This window comes from Parasteatoda tepidariorum, chromosome X1 (assembly GCF_043381705.1).
Source record: "Parasteatoda tepidariorum isolate YZ-2023 chromosome X1, CAS_Ptep_4.0, whole genome shotgun sequence".
In the NCBI taxonomy this organism is placed as follows: domain Eukaryota; kingdom Metazoa; phylum Arthropoda; class Arachnida; order Araneae; family Theridiidae; genus Parasteatoda; species Parasteatoda tepidariorum.
The window spans coordinates 27,985,347-28,008,438 of record NC_092214.1 but is presented as its reverse complement, the minus strand read 5'-3'; the positions used below and the strand labels follow the sequence as shown (position 1 = coordinate 28,008,438).

At 27.9% G+C, this 23,092-nt stretch overlaps 1 protein-coding gene across 8 annotated transcripts in view; it reads right to left on the bottom strand.

The window, feature by feature from the left end:
* Nucleotides 1–23,092, bottom strand: part of LOC107446668 (A-type potassium channel modulatory protein KCNIP1-like) — a 196,523-nt gene that overhangs the window by 154,438 nt on the left and 18,993 nt on the right. For 4 of the 8 annotated variants that reach the window (XM_071187428.1, XM_071187430.1, XM_071187429.1 and 1 more), the window contains exon 2: nt 11,772–11,876. The exons of the other annotated variants lie outside the window; for them this stretch is intronic. In XM_071187428.1, coding sequence (XP_071043529.1) covers nt 11,772–11,876 — 105 coding nt within the window. The remainder of the gene's footprint in view (nt 1–11,771; nt 11,877–23,092) is intronic. 8 annotated transcript variants of the gene reach the window in all.

The window sequence follows — 23,092 nt, the reverse complement described above, 5'->3', positions numbered from 1 at the left end:
TCGTGGGAAATCTCTCGTAAATATTCTTAATAATTTAGAAGTTTCATTTCATACTTAATAAATTTTATGTACTTAATAACTATTAAAAATTCCTAATTTCCTGTCACTGGAACTAATAAATAACTAATTTAATAAACTAAAAAAATTATTTTTAGGGCCATTGAAACATAACCCTGTAATAAAATAAATATGTAAGAAATTGAATGAAATGTCTAAATAATAATCGACGAATCGAATTCGTAACGGAACTGAATCGGGAAGCGATCACAATGGCAATTTAACCAAAACGACAAAGAGACTGAAACGACGGTACAAAACGGCAAGCAGGAACGAGACCAAAACGACAAAACCAAAATGGCTGGACAAAATGTCATGGAACGAAAGAAATGATACGACGAATGTCAACAAATGTTATAAGCCTATAAGTATGATTTTCAAGTGAATGAGAGATATGCAGAAAGTACACAGAATTAACTCAGAAATGATATTCAGAATTATAGGTGCAAATGTATGGAAACAACTTATTTATAATACTCTGTCATGATATTTGAAGAAACAAGTAAACCAATTAATATAACATTTCTCGCGATTGTTAATTTGTATCAGTTTCGTAGAAATAATTTAGTCTGCAAATGTACAAAAATATTTTTCAGATAACCAAGCAAATCTTGTGTAATTTCATGAGTTTGTATATGCGCAGTGCGCAAAATAAAAAACGGACCACCCTGAATAACTATTTATTTAAAGATCAGATCTTCACGTTCTATTATTCAATCTTAATGGATCGAGGAAGTGAACTCAAATATGGTAATTAATTAGTGTAGACGAAATTTTAAGTTACGAAATCGGACACAAAAGCATACTTTCTTTGAATCAACTTGCCTTTTTTCGACGGATTCGGATTTTTGACCTGCAGCCTCAGTCTGGGAAATATGGCCACAATTGTTTGGTCAGGAGAGCCGCCCAAAGTTTAGATCCTTTAATGGCTATTTTATTTTTTCCTTATTTCCCCTTGTATCGAAAACTTTTTAAGCGAATTGAAAAATGTTCGCACACAATTATAAAACTTATTTAATCCAAGGATATGTCCACGTAAAAAAACTCTTAGTAAAAATTTTTCACTTCTTTTTTTTATTTAACATTAGAAGAAAACATTTTGAATTGTAAGGTATACAATTTTTAGATCATTTTAAAGAATATAATTTTACATTGCAAAATATAAAATTTGAGGGAAATCGATCGAATAATTTCTCAGAAATCGAATTTAAAAATGTAGTATTTCAAAAATTCCATTTCTCGGGAAATAAGATCATCATTTATATCAGACAATAATTTGAAGATGCCATCAACTTAATAGAAAGTAGCTCCCCTCCTTTTATCCCTTTTTAGTTAATATTACTTTTTCCAAATATTTTATTAACACACAATAATCCTACGCGAAAAATAATTGTTTTATGTATTTATAATTTTTTATCATACATAGAAAAACTTTAATTGAAACTTGATCACATTTTTATTTTGCATAAATTTATAAACTAGAAATAAAAGAAAATACAAAATTTGAACTTACCCGATAGAATAGATTTTGAAAAATTTAAATCTAAATATATATCATTGAATTGTATGACTTCGAAGCTTTATGACTTATTTTGGATGTCCTTATTATAATTTACGTTATATAAAGAAGTAAAAAAGAATTTACCGTATAATTCGAAAAAAGTTTTGTTAATTTATAAATAAAAATATAATAAATAGTTCCAGAGAAGAAGCAAAACACACAAGATGTATAATTATCATTAATTGACTCAATTTTTTTATCGTTCGTCCGACTAAACAAGTGGCACTATATTTTTCAAATATCGTCAAAACTCTTCCCCCTTCCTTTATTTTGATGGGAAAAATTCACATTCCGAACAGAATAGTCTCTTTTTGAAGAAAGTATGTTTTTTGTCTTATTTCATAAATTAAATATCGTCTGCATAAATAAATTAGCTTCGTCAAAATCAAACCCTAAATCCAAGATTATATTTTCAAGGAAAAGATTATTAAAATCAGCATTTCAGGAAGTTTGCTTGAAAACGTAAGAAATAAATAGTTAGAAATGAGTTCTCTATGTCACCCATAAAGTGTTCTCTTTTCTAAACAGATACTATATCAAGATATTTTATAAATTTTATTTTTTTAAAAAAAGAAAAAACAATCGAAAATATTGATTAAAAACTACTTAACTACGTAAAGGTGTTTAATACGCATTTAGTTAGTTATTTATTTTTAAAGTAATGCTTACGAAAAAGAATAAATTTGCTTACCCGCAAACAACTTGTATTTAATGCCCAGAATGTGTTTTGTTTTATAATCGGCTTATGTTTAAGAGCATTAAATTACTTTTTTTTTAAGTTAATCAATTTTTTTTCAGATTTTAGCATAGTTTTGAAAAAAAAGTAATAAAGCATGTTTATGATAAAGTGCTTAAAGTTTAAAAATAAATAAATGTTGAAAACACAAAATTTTTGAAATTAAAAATTGAACACTGCTACAACAAAGAGTATTTGAATTCACAAATTTCTTTTTTCAAGTTCACAAAGTTGTTCATAAGCATTTGTTTTAATATGGACTGAGTTAATTATAAAGCAATAAAATTTCTTTAAAAAGTTATAAGATATTTCATTTTGCTAGCATTATTATGAAGGTAAGATCTATGAAATACTATTAGCAGTTTACTGGACGCAATGAACCTCACAGGTCAAGGGTTTTCATTAATAGTTCCTTTAAATAGAAATAGCTCAGTGCAGTGCTGAAATGTTTTTGCAACCTTTTCACGTATTATATTCCTATGGGTACTTCCAGTACAGCACACGATGGAAAAACTAATGCTATTTGTGTCACTTTGGAACAAATTTCCTATTTCCTTGACACATTTATGAATGTCGCTATCTTTTCTGATTCAAGAGAGGTTTTTTGTTCTATATAACTTATTGATAACCATCTTCTTTTGATGCCTAAAACTACCAAACTCCATTCTTAAATCACATCAATTGGGTAAAACTGTCACTGACCAATGAGTTTCAGGGCACTGCGGAATTATAAGAAATGAGGGATGATTTTCCAAAAAGAATAACCTCACGCACTTAGACAACAATAATGGGATGCCTTTTCCAGATTTAAAAATAACTATGAGACGCAAAGTTTAACAAATTTCCCTACACAATTAAGAAAAAGAACTTTTACGGAAGAATGGGGAGATCTCTGATCAAATGCCATTTCCGACTAGCCTGCTCATAAGAATGTGGCTCAGTTTCGACTATTTGACTGCTTGATTCTGTAAGTACAACCTCATAGGTCTAGCGTCTTTGTCTTGACTGTTCCATCGCTTTGGAGCAATTTGTTAAAGATGGATGACATGATTTTCCACTATAGTACTTTTTTGGAAAACGTCAATAGCCGATTTCTATTTCAAAGAAGAAAAAAAACGAATGAAGAAAAGACTATTTTAGTTATTATTCCTTTATTCTTTTTGTCAAACCTCTAACAGTAAAGAAATACATTGAAAAGAATTAAAGTTTAATACAGCATGTTATTCATTGATTCAGTATGTTTAAACAATATCAGTATGCATGTCTACTATTATATTCCTCTTTAAAAATAACTGCATTATTATTAAAATAATAAGTTTCTTTATATGAGTATTTTAGAAATATTATTTCGAATTACTTAGAATTTAGTAATTGAAAACTTATGTGTAATACTTAACAAATAGAAGATAAAATTAATAAAATACATTTCTTTTTTATATCTATATCAGCAGGTAAAGAATTTTCTATCTCAAACAGATATGATATATACTATAGCAGTGATCATAACTAAATTTAAATTCTTCCATCATAACAGGATTTTCTCAAGATTTTAGTATTCTGAGCCAAAATGAATTTGTTTCTCCTTTCGCAAATTTGTTTCTTTCGTGAACTTTCTTGCTTTTTCTTTCAAGCAGCATCCTTTGTGATGTGCACGTGACTGAATATACACTTTGAGGAATAAGGTATGATTAAGTTATATTTTTTAGGGATCGTTCACACAATTCGAATCTTTTTCTTTTTGTTAAGCGAAACTTACTGTTAAGGATAATTTTATACATTTCAGCATTGATAATTGTTTAAATGTCTACTAATTTATCTTGAACTCCTTGTCTATTGATGTCTATTTAAATGAAATTAGCATATACATATATATATATCTANTATATATATATATATATAAAATACGAATTCGTGTTTTGTCATATATATTACGAAACGCTCTCAGAATATGTTACCAGACAATGTACATACAGTAAAAAAAATCTGTTAAATTTACTAAATTTACAGACAAATAGTGTAATTTAAAAATGTACGCCTGTTTTTAAGCGGATAATTACTGCTATTAAAAAAAATCTGTTAAATTTACTAAATTTTCAGACACATAGTGTAATTTAAAAATGTACGCCTGTTTTTTAAGCAGATAATTACTGTTATTAAAAAAACTCTGTTTATTTGATAAATTCTATTATTATTATAAATAAGCTCTGTTGTTTTTTAAAAAGACCACTATCAAATCACCATTACAGCATTGTAGTCAGTGTGGGTCGAGAGCTCTGGGGTTCAAACCCAGGTGCCCTCAATCAGAGGCCAGAGCTCTGTCACCAGAGATATGACAGCTTTCGTGTTTGGTTATGAAGAAGTAGCTTAAAGTGTCTTTTATCTTAAAAGTATTACTAATTAAAATTATATTAAAGTGTAAAAACGGTTAAAACTATACTGGCCCACTCTTATAAAAATGTCTGGCAGCTTAGCTTACTGAAAAATTATATCTAAAGACAGATAATAATAAGATAGAGAATCAATTCGACTCACAATTTATACGATGTTAAAAACCATAAAATAAATTTTTGAAAAGTAAGTGCGTGTTTATAAATCAATCGTAAAATGGTTTGCAATAAGATAAAGTCATCTAAGCAAAACTGCATGGTAGAAACCGGAATTTGAATCCGCATATAAATAGGGTCAAAAACAGTGAAAAAAATGTTTTGTGACAAACAGTTTTTAACAGTCAATTATACGGAAAAAAAATCTGTAAAAAAATAAATACTGCTGAAAAAAAAGAAATATATGTATTTATCTTTAAATAGTTTTTCTATAGAATTTACAGTCATTTATTACAGAGTACACATAGAGCATACACGCTGTCAATAACTAAAACTTTCGGTTACTCCGATTTTTGAACAGCTCCCTTACTTTTTGCTTCATTACAGTGCCACAGACAGACAAGATTTCAATTTTTTTTCAACAAAAACTTTAGACATATTATCTACATAATGCATATATTAAGTTTCATTTCAGATCTGCTTAGTAGCATCGAAGTCTCAGTATCGTCGCACATTGGTGGGAACAAGGAAAAAGTTGACCAAAGCTCAAACAATTAAATAAATTATAAGTTGATGACTTGAAGTTATTTAATTATTGACATAACTTATATCATTGATGTTTTAAGGCAACAAAAGCATGAAGAATAATATAAAATAATTCATTAACACGATATTGTAATTATTATCATTGTATTTTCCATGCAAATTAATTAGTAATTTTCCGCATCTGGAACGCGACTTTTTGTTATACACTTCTATTAAGTGTTACTTCAGAGATAATTATATCGTCATTATTGTAACCGGTTTTTCATATTTTTTAAAAGTTTCAAAATCAATTTTCTACGCTTACTGCAGTAGTTTGGTCACCGCAGGTGGTCAGCCGACCCGCGAAGCGGGATTTCGACTTTTCGCGGACCTCTGCGTAAATCTACATCCCCTGCACTTCCGGAGGTCGTCAGGGCCCAGGCCTGTTGGACGCGCAAACCACGCAGCCGTCACCCAGAAGACGCGTGTGCAGTCCTGGGCACCTAGTGCCTAATCCTACAACCCTACAGACCTACTAAGCCCGTCTGTTGAGGCTTCTAAAAGGGAAAAGGTTAGTACATACAAAAACAATTTAAGAAAATTACCAATTACAAACAAAATTACTAAAATTGACAATTACAAATTACACAAATGATGAAAGTTAAATGTTGTTATTGCGCGATTGTTATACCTATTAGCTTATTTAGCAGCTGGTTTTATTATGGAGATTATACTTATATATATTGGTAGATTACATTCTTACAGAGATTCAGTAAATTACTTTAATTTAAAAACAACTGCAGTAGTTTAAAGCCTTTGTGCAAAATGAAATGTCTCATATAATTTTGCAACTTTATTGTGATTGTGATTGAAGATATCCCCCTTGTTTTATTACAGAGATACCATGCGGAATGATCCATGGAGAATCAGAGAAAACAAAAAATAATCACGAAAAATTTCCCCTATTGATTTTCTTGATAAAAATTTTAAAAAAAATAGCTCGATACGTATAAGGTTGGTGCGTAACTTTTATACATATATTACAATAAATAAAATCAGCACTTCTATGGTCATTAATTTGATAAAATTATAATTTTATCAAATTATCAGATTTATTGGAATATTATACAAGATTAAAAGAATCATTTACCCACAAAATATATACCAAAAATATATGATATATTCCAATGAGTTCCAATTATTTTCGATTTTTATGATCTTGGAATCGAGATCTTTTAACACTTTTTCATACGTATCAACCTATTGCAGATTATTACTGAGTAATAATGGCTTGAACAGATCTTCAAACAATCTATCACTCACCAAATAATATAAATGAAATAAATAAATAAAATAAATAAATAATATAAAATAAATAGTAAATAATATAAATAAAATAAATAAATAATATAAATAAAATAAATAGTAAATAATATAAATAAAATAAATAGTAAATAATATAAATAGAATAAATAGTAAATAATATAAATGAAATAAATAGTAAATAATATAAATAAAATAAATAGTAAATAATATAAATAAAATAAATATTAAATAATTTAAGCAATTCCAAGATTTAAAAAATATTACAATTAGTGCTTATGCCACTTAAATTATGTCCTATTCATGTTTAAACTTATAAACAAAAGTTAGCAAGCACAGGTTACTTAATTTCTACTTGCTATGACGCCTAACAGGTTTAAATTTTTAAAAGATATCATTATGAAAGTATTGCAATATCCGAGCAGAATTAGTACCGAATTTCCAGTACAATAATGCAACTGAAATGTTTACTTTTTTATCAAAGAATATCGTAAATAAATTATATTTACTACATCGTAAAATGTCGTATCGCTAACGTTACTTACTTTGCATCGAATGTCGAATCCAAAATTGTACTTAATTTGCATAGAATGACGAATTCAAAATTATACTTATTTTGATGTACAGAATTGTAACAGCAAATTCACTGTACGATATTATAGGAAAAAATTCGTAATATATTTCTTGAAATTCATATTTGATTATAACCAATCATTATGATATTCATAGTTTTGTATCTAATGTGCATATGAGTGAGCAAACCATTAGGGATCGATCGAATTTGCCAAAATTCGACGGGAAAAACCACTGCAGCATTTTCTAAAAAACAAAAGATATATATAGGGGAGAGTCGGGTAGCCCCGCCCACTTACGGAGTATTCCTTATATTTCTGTATAATATTGAGTAATAATCAATATTTTTGCATGTTTCTATTATTTTATCATCTAATTAAATAATGCAAAAAGAATGAACCAAAAAGAATAGTTTAACTTAAAAAAATAGTAATTTAAAAAAACTTGTTTTTCAGCTCTTTTCAAAATGTGTCGAGTAGCCCCGCCCAGTTACAAAAATTACGTTTTTTTACTGTTTTTTCAAGTGTAAATGAAAATGACCAATGTATTGACAATAGATAAACCTCATTTATCATTTTTATCACAAAATTATTTTATTTATTACATATTTATATACTTTTAGTGAATTTTATCATTTAATAGCAATCATTTAATAACAACAATATTTGTTTTTAAAAATGCATATAACATTCAAATTTGAAGCAATAAAATAATAGTCTTCGTAACCGTACATTTATCGACGAAATAAAATTGGGCGGTGATACCCGACATTCATGTGAGCGGAGCTACCCGAAATCCAATTTTTTTGTAAATTTGTAATTACTCGAACAATTTTTCTCATATAAACTTCTTTTTTTGTGCAAATTAACTTAAGACTACATACTTTAATGCTGTATGTATAGAAAAAATTATTTTTTTATTATTAAAGTGAAGTTTAATCGAAACATTTAGCCAATTTTTCTTAATTTCATGACTACTGTATTCAACATATTTTCAAAACTATTGTTTACCATGTTACCAGCTGCATAAATACTTGAAACTTTGAAAATAATCTTTTTTTAATATAACAATTAATGTCCGATAGCCAATTGACTTGAAAAAATATTCTATACATATGAAATTGTATAGACACTCCCCTATATATGTTAACAAATCAGCCAAATCTAGAAAGAGTGTCCTAACATATAATAGAATGGAACCAAGACAATGCCAGTTGTAAAAATAAGTAAGCTCTAATTGATATTATCTTGAACTACGATTGTTTCTAGACAATATTTTCAGAAAAAAATATTTATTAAACATAACAGAGTATTCACTCATATTTGACTGAAAGTATTGCACTTCACTGATCAAATTTAAAAACACAAACATCATCCATGCTCGCACTTAAGCCATTCGAAAGCCTCTGTTTTCTCGCTGTCGCCTTCAAACAATCTTCACATGCATTTTAAATTATTTCTGGTTGAGTTCACCGTCTCCTTTTACTGCAATACGAGCGATGCATACAGGGAACTATCGCATATCAGACGCCTTTCTTTTACTAGGTTCTCAGCCAAACGTAAATTTTAATTATTTTATTTTAAAAATGCAGATCGGAAATTCTACTTATTTATTCAAACAATATCGTAACGGAATAATTTCGTATTTTTAAAGATTCTTATTATTCGTCATAATTAAATAATATTAGATTCACAATGTATGATTCACTAAAATATAGATTCTCAAAAGAGAGCCCCCTTTTCTTAGTTTTTAATAATTTTTAAATTTTATCACGAAGCAGCCTACTCTATATGGTGATGCGTTATAAATGAAAAAAATATATTTTAAGTAAGTTAATTTAGCTTAAATCTAAATCTGGTTAAAATTTCATTAACGAAGACACGAGGTTTTTAATAAAAAAATAAAAAATAAATGTTTATGAAATAGGTAGTTCAATGCTTATTCGGAAAGCAATAATGTATTGCGAGTAAGCAAAAACATTCTACTTCATTGCTTATTTTAGCAATATTAGAGAAATATATCATACCTCTCCCTTCGGCTTGAAACTTTCTTCGACTTAGATCAATATTGCGCAAGCTCTGGATATCAAAAAATCTTTTTATGTTTGCGCAAATTCATGTAGTTAAACGGAAGAAAGAAGTAAATTAGAGGGAGCAAAGTTTAAAATTATATTTCTCCTCTTTCAGTTCGACCCTTTGACTTTCTTCTCACTGTTCTTCGATATTTCCATACTAAATCTGGTTTGAGTTAACAGATTACATGCAGGTAACTTCCGAAGGAATTTTGCTAAAAATGTAATTCACCTTTTATATATTTAGATATAAAGAAAATTTTGGCAAAATTAATAATTGGCAAAGATGAATTATAATTGGCAAAATTTAATAGTTGACAAAGATGCCCCAAACTTGTTACTTCAGCTACTAATTCAATTTAATTCTTTTTTTTCTTCCATTATTAAATACATATCTTCTGAATCATGTATATTAATAGTAATAACGAATAAGTTAGAATATTGTCACTTAATTCGGAAAAAAAATTGTTTTGGTTCAGTATTCAGTGTAAAATTGTTTAAATTTTTTTTAAGTAATATGTTCATTAACACTAGAAAGACGACTGGGGCCATTTTGGCCCCTCTTGTCTTTTATTACTCCGTACTATTATTACTCCGTTACTATTTAAAAATTAACTTACTGAAATAATTTAGTATTTCTGACTTCGTATGAATTGATCCTATTTAAGTGCCCATTTCATTATTCATGCCTTAGCGTAAGTATAGGAATATATATATATATATAGCAAAAGAATTTCACATATATTCAGCTATTGTTTATCGAGAAAAGGAAACTCTATTATCTAAGAAAGTAATGGTTAAGCATAATTGAAATTTCAGTGATCTGTTTAATCAGATATCCCTCGTTAATCAAATCGAATAAAATACTATTTTCGATGACTGAGTCTCTAATATATTTCTTTTTAAATTGATTATGATTATATATTAAGATTTTGCATTTCTAATTGATCTATGTACAAACAATCTGGGAGGGGCCAGACTAGCCCCTTCTGACCTTCTAAGTATGCAACAATGCTCAGTCTCTTTAATGGGTAGCATCGGTATATAATTTTACGAAGATATACATCTGTCTAATTTCTACAATCTATAAAAATAAATTTTAAAAGTTATTGAAATAAAAATAAAGTTAAGAAAGTTTTGAAAGTAAACAAAACATCACTTAGTTCTTAACACTACGAAGTTATACTTTCTATGGACATGTTTTTTCATTTCTTCTTTTTTCATTTTTTTAAACAAACTCTAGTACCAAGGCAGTTTTTCTTCTTGCTTTGCTCCCACACAAACTTCAGTATTAAGTAATTATTTTCACTGAGTCTCTGGAAAGTCTAGAGATTCAGAAATTAATCTGGAGTCGAAACTGAAGAGATAATCAAAAGAGTGAGTGTAGTTTCCTTTAATTTCAGGAAAAGAGCTCATTTATTCCCTTTCCTACTGAATCGATGGCAATAAGCTTCTGAGAAAGTAAACTAGATAAGAATCTTTAAATTCAATGAGAGTTAAGACTAGTTTATTTCTGTCTTTAAAACTCAACTTGAGACGGAAATTGTTTGCGTGTTCAATTTAATTCAAAATACGATCAAAGTTTTAAGTGTTAAGAAAATAAAACTTTTATAAAGTTTATATTCATTTCATTTGAAATTAAATAATATATGTGATTTTTTTAGACATTTACGAATATTTTCCGAGCATGAAAAATAAATGACATCAACACAGAACTACTGTGGTTTGAAACTGGAACAATTTTCTAATTCTATTCTTAATAATATGACTCTCAAATATAAGAAGAAAATGCTTTCGCAACTAAAACCTCATTGCAGTACATTGTGGGAGATCGTTATATAGAATGAAGACTAGATGATCGAAACTATTATTACGAAATAAGCTAACAAAGCTGTATGGTGGTTAAGGAGTTAAGCTTCATGCCAGGAAGATTCCGCTTCTATCTGTCTTTCTTGCGTTTCTGGGATGACAGAGTTTCACCTACGCTTTGACTCTATCAACAATAGATGATTACATCCGTCAATCATCCATGAGATACAAAAAAAAGTAGATTTATGAAACATTTATTTACTTTTGACGAAACTCGTCTCCATAAAAAAGTGATGATAATCATTTCGTCACTTTAATGAACTGTTCTCTTGGAGCATATACCAGGAAACGGTTTCGTCAAAAATGAAGATTCAGGAAATTTGAGTATTCATTTTTACAGTGTAACTATTAAGCTGTAGTTATGAGTTTTCAATGCATTTCAATAGCATAAATAGGGGGAAAATATTGCCAAAATATTCGAAAAGCTTCCAGATATTTTTTTGTTATTTTATTTTTCAATATAATTTCGCTCTACTTTATTTAAAAAAATTTTGGAGAAAATCGAACACTTACCAGTGTTTAGTTGAATATTTTCGGGTATCTTAACACTGTCGTTTAACGGTGGAGGATATCGATTTGAAAACAATATTTCAGGAGGCGGAAGCATATGGCCGTCACCTAAAAATATAAATGACGATATCAAAATATGTTTTTTCAGTTAAAAAAATTTTTCTGAATTAATTCTAACTATTTTAAAATTGAGTGCATGTTTAATAAAAATTAATTTTTTGTATGAGATTTCATTTTTATGTTAAATTAAGACATACTGGGAGGGCATGTCGTATCATGTAATATGTAGCATAATACATGAAAATTCGATTATTACTTTATAAATAGATTAGGCTGTTACACTGTAAAAACTATGGTGTGAAATTTCCCCGAATTTTATACTGAAAAACCCTAAAAGTTGTGTAAAGTTACACATTTTTTCAAGTTGAAACCAAATCGAACACCTTATGCACCTTATACAATTTAAAAGGTGTATGAAAGTTCTAAACATAAAAAATATTAAAAGTTTACACCAAGATCACTTGCCTTTACACCAAATTTTCAATATTTTCGCATCCGAAAACTTCAGAACCTGGCAAGTTCCTCCTATAATTATTTACTATCAACACCGAGGGGCGATATTTGCTGATGCCTTCAATATTGCTTTTCATCTGCAGAAACTAAAGTTCACCGTTCAAAAATATGCATGTATGTTTTTAGTTGTGTAATAAGAATAATTATATTTTAATTTTCAAGTCCCTGTAAACCGTATTAAATAATTTTATAATGTATAATTTCTGTCCTCTCCTGCTTAGTTATGCCTAGTTTGAATTTATCTTAATATTCGTGCTGCCACGTGTACGTTTCATTTGCAAACTCATTTTATAAAAGGAATTAGTGCATGCATGCAACTTAAATTACAGACTCTTATTTTATATTGTTTCGTAAAAATAACTTTAATGATTCTTATGTGTATCATAGTTTACTGTAATTATGAATTTTAGAGTTACTAAGTAACGAACATATTGGTAGGTGGCTGTTACTTTGAGCATCAAGAAGTGTAAAATAACATTTTAGGTGTTTCACAGCATCAGGAACTATTCTTTAATTTTAGTGTAGGGGAACGCCACTTTGGTGTAAAGTAGTTGTCATCTTTTTTGGTGTTCTAATACAGGAAAATATTTTATATTGTAGGTATTAATTTGCCAATTGTAATTATCAGAAGTTCACAAAACGTATTTTTTTTTATTTTAAAGTGACTAAGTTTAATAATAAGTAAATAGAATTATTAAAAAAAGCCGAAAATCTTTTATAATAAAATTTTAAGGCTATATTTAAAAAAAATTAAAAAATTAAAAATTTGTTTGTGTTATACTTTTACAAAAATACCTAAACCATAGAGATTCGAGAAAGCGATGAAAAAATTATTTGCAAATTCTTAAGCTTACTTACTTAAAAACAAAATAATTATTTAAAATAAAAATAGCTAATTTACTTAAAATAAAAATAACCAAAAATCCAATTTAATGAAAATCTTTAAGTTTAAATCAAAACACTCTTGGCATTGTGTGTTTAGGGTATAGAGTAAAATGAGAAAAAAGTGACATGGAAAATTCAAAATAATTTTTTTTTTAAAATAAGCTAACTATTTAAAATAGAAATATCTTTTATACTTAAAATTAAAATAACCAAAAAATATTTTAATAAAAATCTATAAAGCAAAACCAAAATTCCTTAAACATTGCGTGTTATATTACTTGATTTAAAGGTTCATTCTCTTCAAAAGTATATAAATAGAAAATAACAATCTGCGTGCCTCAAGCGCTCAAAAACAGGAGCACATTTTCAAGTCTTGCCAAGAGAAGAAGAAAAAGAGAGCTGAAATAAAAGAGTAAAGTTGCCAACAAGAAATGGAAAAATACAGATAAGAAACGAAACTAGAAAGGCCACAGTAGCCGAGAGAGAAAGAGATGAAAAACAGAGCAAGAAAAATCACAGTGGTCGAGAGGGGAAAATGCATCTCCAAGCGCTATGGACAGTTTGTGAGGAACTAATGTCGTTAACAAAGGAATTAGCACTCATATGAATAAAACAAGATTCCAGGGTATCAAAATGAGCAGATGCGTCTGGAGTGGAAATAATTTTGGGTTTGTCGAAATTGAATTCATGCCCAAGATTCGAACAATGTGTAGCAATTGATGATTTCTGGCATTCTTGATAATGGACATATATATTATGTTCCTTGAGTCTAAATTTTAAAGCACGTTTAGTTTGTCCAATGTAGCCACGGTTGCATTGGCTTTATTCAATTACGTCATACTTACACAAATATACCTAAAACAAGTCTGTAAAATGATAAAAAAATTATCATGTAAATTTTAAAACTACTTTACAGATAACCGTGAACTTTTCCAATCTTTTTTTTCATTCATTTCAAGTTCATTCATTATTTCAAGTTCATTTAGTTGCATCCTTATAATCAGTTCAGTTACAAGCATCTGATATCAAAAGAGAATTTATGGATTAAAAAATTTACTGCAATAATGAATTTCATTGTCACAAAGAAAAATTTCTTCTGCTTTAATATTCCTTATCGATAATTACTTTACAATGCGATATATTTACTGAATTGTTTTTGTTTGCAATTTTCAAATAATCCTTTTTTTCTTTTCACTAACAGAATCTGAAAACTTGTAGTGATGCTTATTTAAAATAAACTCTTAACAAAACAAGAGCATTTGAAACCCGTTATAAAACAATTTTGTAACTATACCTCACAGAGAAAAAAATTCTGATACAATTACTGTACAGTATGATAATGAAATTTCCAGTAAAATAAAACATACTTCTGGTTAATAAAACCTAAACATATGGAACTTTAAGCTATTCATTTGGTAATTTTTCCGTTCATATGAGTAAAGGTTTAACGAAAATTCTGGTTTTCAAAATTATCGGTCTTATTACCGCATATTTAATAAGAAGCACAAAACTGAAAAATAAATTTTACCAAATAAATGGTTTTCGTGCCATACTCTATGGAATTGCGATAAAATTTTATCACAATTATAAAATTGTACCCCTTATTATAAATCCATATTTTATAGTTAATTTTACTAAAACTATTATTAAAGTGCTTCCGTAAAAATTTTTTGGTGTGTCCATAGGGACACGATAAATTTCATCATATTCCGGTCGTTTGACCATAATTGTTTTCCGATTGTGGAACATGCAGGAACATGTCATAAAAAAATTTCATGTCTTACATTCTAAATTTTTTCGTCTAAAAGAAACATTAAGTCTTACTTTAAAAACAAATGTTAAAAGTGCAAAACGCAGGAAAAATAAACTTTCAGATTATTTAAACAAAATGATTGTAGTGACTTCAAACCTACTAGATACCAACCTCTTAAAGCTTTTTTAAAAGTTTTAATATAAAATTCTTCAGTTTCGTTAGAAAAATCTTTTGCTCAGTTTTTGTTTTAATTCCAATATAATTAAATTACTTTATTTAAATGATTTTGATTGCTTTCAATGTTAAAATAATTTAAAAGTTAAAAATATATTTATAAGAGATATGAATGTTATGTTTTAAAGGTTATGAAGAAAATTGTCGTCGTTTGTCATAAAAAATATATAAAATATAACCAGATCTTTCATGCGAATAAAAACATTTTAATTAAAAGATTTTAAAAACACAAGTAAATATTTCAGTTTTTGAATAAATTAATTTGAACTTCTCAGAGGCAAAAGATTATTGCAAAGATATTTTATTAAATCAAACTATTATCATGCATAACTATGAATTATATGTAATCAAATGAACTTAGTAAATTCTTAAAATAAATTTAAGAGTCTGATTTAAACACAATTCAAACTATGAACTAGAACATTTGATGAATTAAGTAAAAGTGAAAACCTTTTACTGTTGAGTAAATACATTGCCTAATTGTTTTTTTTTTTGTCTAGGAGAAATGTAGGTTTAATTAGTATTATCGGATAGTTTTTATTATTGGCTCTTAACTATTACAATTGACCAAAAATAAATTGCAACAGGAACCGAAGTAATCATTTTTAAGGCAGGAGGGTTCTGATAAATAATATTTTTACTATACATTAGAAATTAAAAACTGAGAAAGAAAAATGTAAAAACACTAAGCAAAACACTCTGAAGAAATGAAGCTTCTAAAACTATCAATGGTTCTAAAACTATAAATGGCTATTAGTTAAATGATTAGAAAACTAAAAACATCCTTTAGGTTTTTTTTAAATTAGAATTCTCAAAGTTTTTTTAATTTGTCTTTCAAAAATTACAGCATTAAAATTTGATTAAAAGAGCAGATAAAATGCATCATTATTTGAAATATTTTCTAAGTTTGTCAAAAAATAACAATTTTTAACAATAAAATTCAGAAAAAAGTAACCCTTTTAATCAAGTAGCTTGCTCCATGCAAATTTTAATGGGTCATAAAATTTAAAACAGTCATTGGAAAATTCAAATGTCTAACACAAATTTTTAAAAAAACTGCTCTTGCAATTTGAATGCAATACGAGCAATATAAACGAAAAAATATGAGAAGGGTGCGACAGACATTTTGCAATCGGAAAAATATTACTTAGCTTACGTCTTACGTTATGCAAATGTTTATTAACTATAAACGTACGTACATGCACAAAAAATTTTAAGATTTTAAATAAATTAAAATAAATTAAAAAATAAATAGCTGATTGAATTACGTTAAATTTTTCAGTAAACAAGCTTTATTTTTGGCAATTACATTTTAGATTTGACCCCTTAGTTGTAGATATATGCGATAAACAGAAAAACCAAAAATAACATTCAAAATATCAAACTTTCTAGCACCTTATAAAAACTAATAGGAGTAAGATTAACCCAGAAATGATGCAAAATCAGTTTGCTATTCATATTTGTTTTACATCCAATCATTGAACCAGATGGAGAGTTTTTTCAAGCCCATTATTTTAACCTTCCGAGGAACAAAAAATTTGGACGAAAATTTTAGTCAAGAAACCATAAAGATTTTCATAATATGCTTTTCTCTACATGTTGCAAAATTTAAAGCGATTGATAAGAAAAAACAGCAAATTATTCATTTTATAAGATAAGAACTAGTATATATATTAATGGCAAAAATAAGTGGTTTCAATTTGTAACCGGCAGCCAACAAGGTGCTAAAACTATCCTCAAGAAAGTGAACTTACTAGAAGATTCTTTATATAGTTGGAATACTTACTGTAAGATACATTTGACGCCATTCTGATGTAAGCTGATCACCGAAAATGAGGGTTTGTCAGATCGTCCTCTGTTTCTCTGTCTTGATCAATTGTTACGTTTCGAGCACAAATAGTTTAATCCTTTTTGATTAAAAATTTTGCTTGCTCCTTCACTAATTACTACAGCATTAAAGAAACACCCTGAAGTTTTGATATCTTGCTTAGTATAGAAGATATTATACTATTGTTTTGGTAAATATTCCTTTATCTCTGATTTTTTTCAATAAATATAATTCATTTTTAAAATTAAAAAAGGTTGTATTTTAATCTATAAAACAGATTTTTATAGCCATTTAAAAAGGGTTTAGGTATATTTCTATAAACTAAATATTTTTTTTCACATAAGCAGCGAAATATCGCACATTTTCTCCTCTAGACAAATACAAATCTATCCCAAAGGACCATCGGTCAGAAATCACTGTTCTAAAGAACCTCTCTCATTCGAAAAGGAAAGAACTAGTAGGAGTAGGACGAAAAGATTTAGTTCAATTAACGAATCTGGCTGCGAAAATACAATATTCGGTTCTTCCCATGGGAGTTCTCCCAGAGTGTTGCCAATGGCTATATGGAGACGATCATGATAAAAAAAAAATCCAATCAATCCGATTCTTATTACTATTCTTTTACCATAAATGTACTGTCAAAAAACAAAACTACCGTTGGACAGTTGCCTGGTCGACGATAAAATTCAATCTGAAATATACGTATTCTTCATTTTTGTTTTACAATTTTTATCAAATAATCCCGCGCAGCTATTCGCGCAGCATTAAAGTAGGGTCAAAATACTGGGTTTATATGATCGAAACTGTGAATAATAAGATTTAATTTCTCAAAATGTTTTCGTAATCTGTTGAAGTACATATCGCTGCAAATTTTGAAAGAGATCAGTATATTTATTAAGATGTTTTACACACAAAAGTATAATTTCATTACGGTGAAATAATCACTTTCATCATAGATATCCAAATAATAGGCGAAATCTTTTCTTATAAAGTGCCATTTAAAATATAAATTAAAACGAAAATTGTTTACTTAAACGGTGGCTCTTTGGTTACACAAATTAAAAATGTTTTCTCAAATTAAAAAATGACGCATGGAGAGTTTAAAGTTAAAAAAATGCCACAAATAATGCCCTTTTCTTTAATTATCACTAAAAATTGCGGTATTTTAGACTTCTTGTATCGTAACATATTTCGGTAAAAATGGTTTTTATGGTAAAAAGTACTGATTATGATACAGAATTTTTCACAGTGTTAGTTTGATGGTCCGTAATTCATCAAAACTGCATTGAACACTGATTTTATATCAGTGTGGACTGTTTCGTATATTGATTCGATTGTTTCGAATTGCTTTCTATAAACGTGCTGTTCATTTTCCTCTTAAAACAACATCTATAGAGAGAGATAATTATACTGACAACATAACATTTTTTTTGAAATATTTGGAAATCATTCTATTTTAAATATGTAACATCAGTGGTAGAGGGATCATTTTGCCGTCAGGCTAACAGAGGACGGTTTTCGTGTTTTCCCTCTCCATCTTGTTTAAATGCGTGTTTCCAAAAAATCTTCCGTGAAGGCTAGTTTGATTCAGGAGTTTCCTTGTATTCTGGAATGAGTTTAAAATAACTAGGCTACAGATTTGAACAGTGATGGTCTTCAACTCAAAAATAGCTCAGATGTTCAATGCTGGTTAGAAAAAAAATTAATTCAAAGACATTTAGTGACTTATTTGGAATATTCAAATCTTAAATAAATTTAATTAATCAATTAACAGTACATGTGGAAATCTTTATTTCTAATAAGATTATAACAATTTTTATTATGATAAAATGAACGATGCGTCTTTGATTATAAGTACAATTAAATAAAGCATTGCAAATCATCTTAGGAAATAGCTCTAGGAAATATTTATAATTAATCTAAGAATTAAATTTTACGAAGAATTCTCGGAAAAATACTTCTTTAATGTTCTAAATTAAATTATCTAATATTTATGCATCATGCGTTTTTCTTATAAACTTTCGTTTGTAATAACATTCAGCATTATTAAGAAAACTGTTAAAATATTCAAAGATTTTAAATAATTAAAAAACTAAATAATGTGTAGGTATCACTTTCTATCTTAAGTCATAAATGATTTTATGCATTTAATAATTTACAAAACTTTTTAATCTGAGCAGCAACCAATTTTTAAAAAAATGTTCAAGTTTTATCTTTATAAGTTTTATAATTTCGTTAAGTTTCATATTATTTAATAATTCATATCACTGACATTAAATAGTTTCACAATATAATTCGAAACTTTTAATGCTTTTATCTACGCGTTAAACCTATTAAAAATTCATTATTAGCTGATCATGGTAAATGTAATGAGTTATAAGACAATTTTATATAAAAAGGGAAAGATTGACATATGAAGGGAAGAGATTAATTTTTAATAAGGAAAATTCGGTATAAAAAGAAAGAGAAATTCGTCAATACATTTTTCACTCATTTTCTATCTAAAGGAAGAGGAAAAATAAGAGAGAGAGAGAAAGAGAGAAAGAAGATCTTCGCTTCTTTTTTTTTTATCAGAGTTCATTGGATAGATGAAAACTTTTTTTTCCGAATTTAAAACTGAATTGAATAAATATTACCGCACTTTTATTTAATTAATTCGAATAATATTATTTGGTGAAATTATTTGATTATTTTAATTTTATTAGTTAAAACTGTACACATTACAATATGATTACAGGTTAAAATATTTCTATTATGAAATATTATTAGATTAAGCTATAAATTGCCAATGCAAATCATGGATAGAAAACTTTTTTTGTCTATCTCCTTAAACCTATTTTGACTTTACGATTTCAGGCATGCCATAATTTTAAAGTTTGTCTGAGTAATTTTCATATACCTTTGTATATGTTTATAGTCATTAAAAAATATAATTTTTGAAACAAGCACGTGAGATTTTACATTGCTTAATAGAAGCCACATATTTGGAAGAATGAAAAAATATTTTTTACAAAATTCGTGGGCATATATACTGGGTTTTTATAATGCTTATAATTCACCAAATGAAAGGGATTTATTATGTTTGAAGTGATTGCAAAGATACATGGTAACCTAACTAGGGAGTAAAATTTAGGTTAAAAATACAATACACAGTAAAAAAAAAATTCCGAACAAAATCACGAAAAAAGTACTGTTAGCCTGAGTGCAGTATCAGTAAAATCCATTTTACCGTAAAGTTTTATAAGGTAACTTTTAAAGTAATATTTATTTTTTACAATTACTCAGTGATTTTACAGTAAATGTTTCTCTAAAAATTATCGTTTAAAGATGTTTTGTTCCGTGAAATTTTGATGTAGAAATGGGTTTTCAAGAAACAATTTTTTTTTCCTAAAGTACCGGCACTCTAAGTGCCGGTACTTTACATCTTAATTTGATACGGAACTTTTTACAGCGAACAATATATTTTCATTAAATTAGTTCAGATTAATTTCCTACATGTTTATATTTTTAAGATTAAATGCAAATTTTGCAACTACGTGTGAATTGGTTCATTCTACTCAACTTTTCTGTCCCATTGTATAATATTCAATCACATTGTTGCACATATTAGACTGGATATCACCATATACCGATAGTTATTGTTCAAGATTTGAGTCGTCATTACAGTATTGCAGATTAGTATGCTTGGAATAGTTCATAAAACATTGAAAGAAAATTACAACAAATTGAAAATATTTTCCCCGTTAAATATTCAATCTCTTAAACCTTTTCGTGATGCCATCATGTTGTATGGCAGCGCTGAGACAATCAAGTAACTTTTGCAGAATTTCGAAAGTGATTCCTAATTCGCCTACGCTGTAACCCAAAACTGCCCCCATATGAATTCCACATCTTTTATGAATTTAGAAAAGCACGGAAGAGATGTCACTTTCACATGGATTACTAATGCAATGTGTGCATGGGCAACTGGTCCGCATAGCAGCCTATAGCTCTTTAATCATGACATTATGTAACTAATTACACGATGTGACACATGCTTAAATAGTAGTAGACCATACTTTCTGATTTATTTACATAATCAGCATGAAATAGTCTCTGATTTGTTAGAAATTGACTATGCCTAATATTTATTGATTGATAAATAAAAACATATTTTTTTAAAACTCAACATATTTCGAATTACACTTGAAACAGTTATAGTGAAAGTTTGGAAAAATCTAAACAAGTACGAATACACTGCAAAAATTTCCGGATCAAAGTACCGGCACTTTGGTGCTTCATTCGTATAAAATCCATTTTACCGTAAAATCTATTTTTACAGCAAATATAATACTGCAATTTTAACAGTAATATTTATTTATTTGGAGTGATTCGTTGATTTTACAGCAATTATTTCTATAAAAATTATTATATATCAAATTATTATGTTCCATAATATATTCTGGTAAAAATGGATTTTATGATAAAAAGTACCGGAAAAGTACCGGCACCCAGAGTGTTGGTATTTTTGACTGTAATCTGATGCGGAATTATTTACAGTGTAATAATCACTAACGCAGTGTAAAAATAAATTTGTTTAAAACCATTATTGTTACATAAAATAATGAATATTTAATATTTTAAAAGTTTTAACTGCTATATTTTATTAAACCTAAGAAACCTTTGACTGCAAACCGATTCATTGACACCAGAAATAAAATTGTCCGTTTCGGATTTTAAAAAAATTAGGATTATAGTTACTTTGATAACCATAAAAATTTTTCGATCAAATAAATTGTAGTAAATCCTAGGATTCTTCATTTTATATGCAACACTTTCTTTTTAAACTATTCGTTACCTCTTCATAGATCATTATTATTTTTATTTCTCACTAGAACTCGAAAAATTGAACAATAACACTCAAGAAATATATAAATATATTTATTTCCCATTTCGGATTTTTATATCTCTTTTAGTAAAATTCCAAAGCATCTCATCAAACACATTTACTTTTTTCAAAATGTCACAAAAAATATATATTTGTTATTCATTCGAAAAGAGATGGAGATAGAATTTTATTTTCCTTATCGATCACAAGAAGACAACAAAAAATGGGTTTTAACACTAAAAAGAAGAATATCTAAGATGTTTAAACTGAATCTGAGTGTAAAAGGAAAAAGAGGAGTTCTAAACAGAAAATACATTATTTATAATGCAAAGACTCGAACAGATGTCTAAGGCAACTTTATTCTAAAATACCTTTCTAAACCAAGCGAACATCTTGAAGGAGATGATAAGATCTTTCGTATTTGCGTATCATCTTTAAGTAATGGGAAAAAATATTTTAATGGATGATAATAGCTTAGAAAAGACAAATATTTTTTTTTTCTTTTTGAAATTTAGTAAGTTATTAGAATTGTTTAGTTTTTATGTTCTTTTTCGCAATTTTATTTATTTATTTATTTATTAAATTTTATATTTTATATCCGTCGCTGAACAGCAGACCCAATTTTTGGGCTTACGACTACTAATGTTCAACTCTGTAGCCTTGTAATTTCGAAGCAATCCAGAAGACAAGGAAACTCCTGGATCAGTACCCCTAGAGGTATTGATTTGCTAGGGAAACATGGAGGATTTGCGACTCGACAGATTTAACGTGCTAGCAGGGATCGAATCCACGAACTCTTGAACATGGGCCCAGTGCCCTATCAACCAGGCTATCCCGGTCTTCCACAATTTTATTTGCCAAAAACCTAAGCCTAACATTTTCTTTGAATTTTGTGGATTATATATATATATATATATATATATATATCATTGCCAAAATTATTTCTTTGTTAATTTGTATAATTTTTCCATGTGCAAATCCATTTCGGGCAAATCCGTGGTTAGAATTATTTACTAAAAATTCCTTTACTAAATAATTTTCTTTGTTAATCTATACAGTTTTTCCATGTGCAAATCCATTACGGGCAAATCCGTGGATAAAATTGTTTGCTAAAAATTTCTTTATTAATTTATACAATTTTCCATGTGCAAATCCATTTCGGGCAAATCCGTGGTTAAAATTAT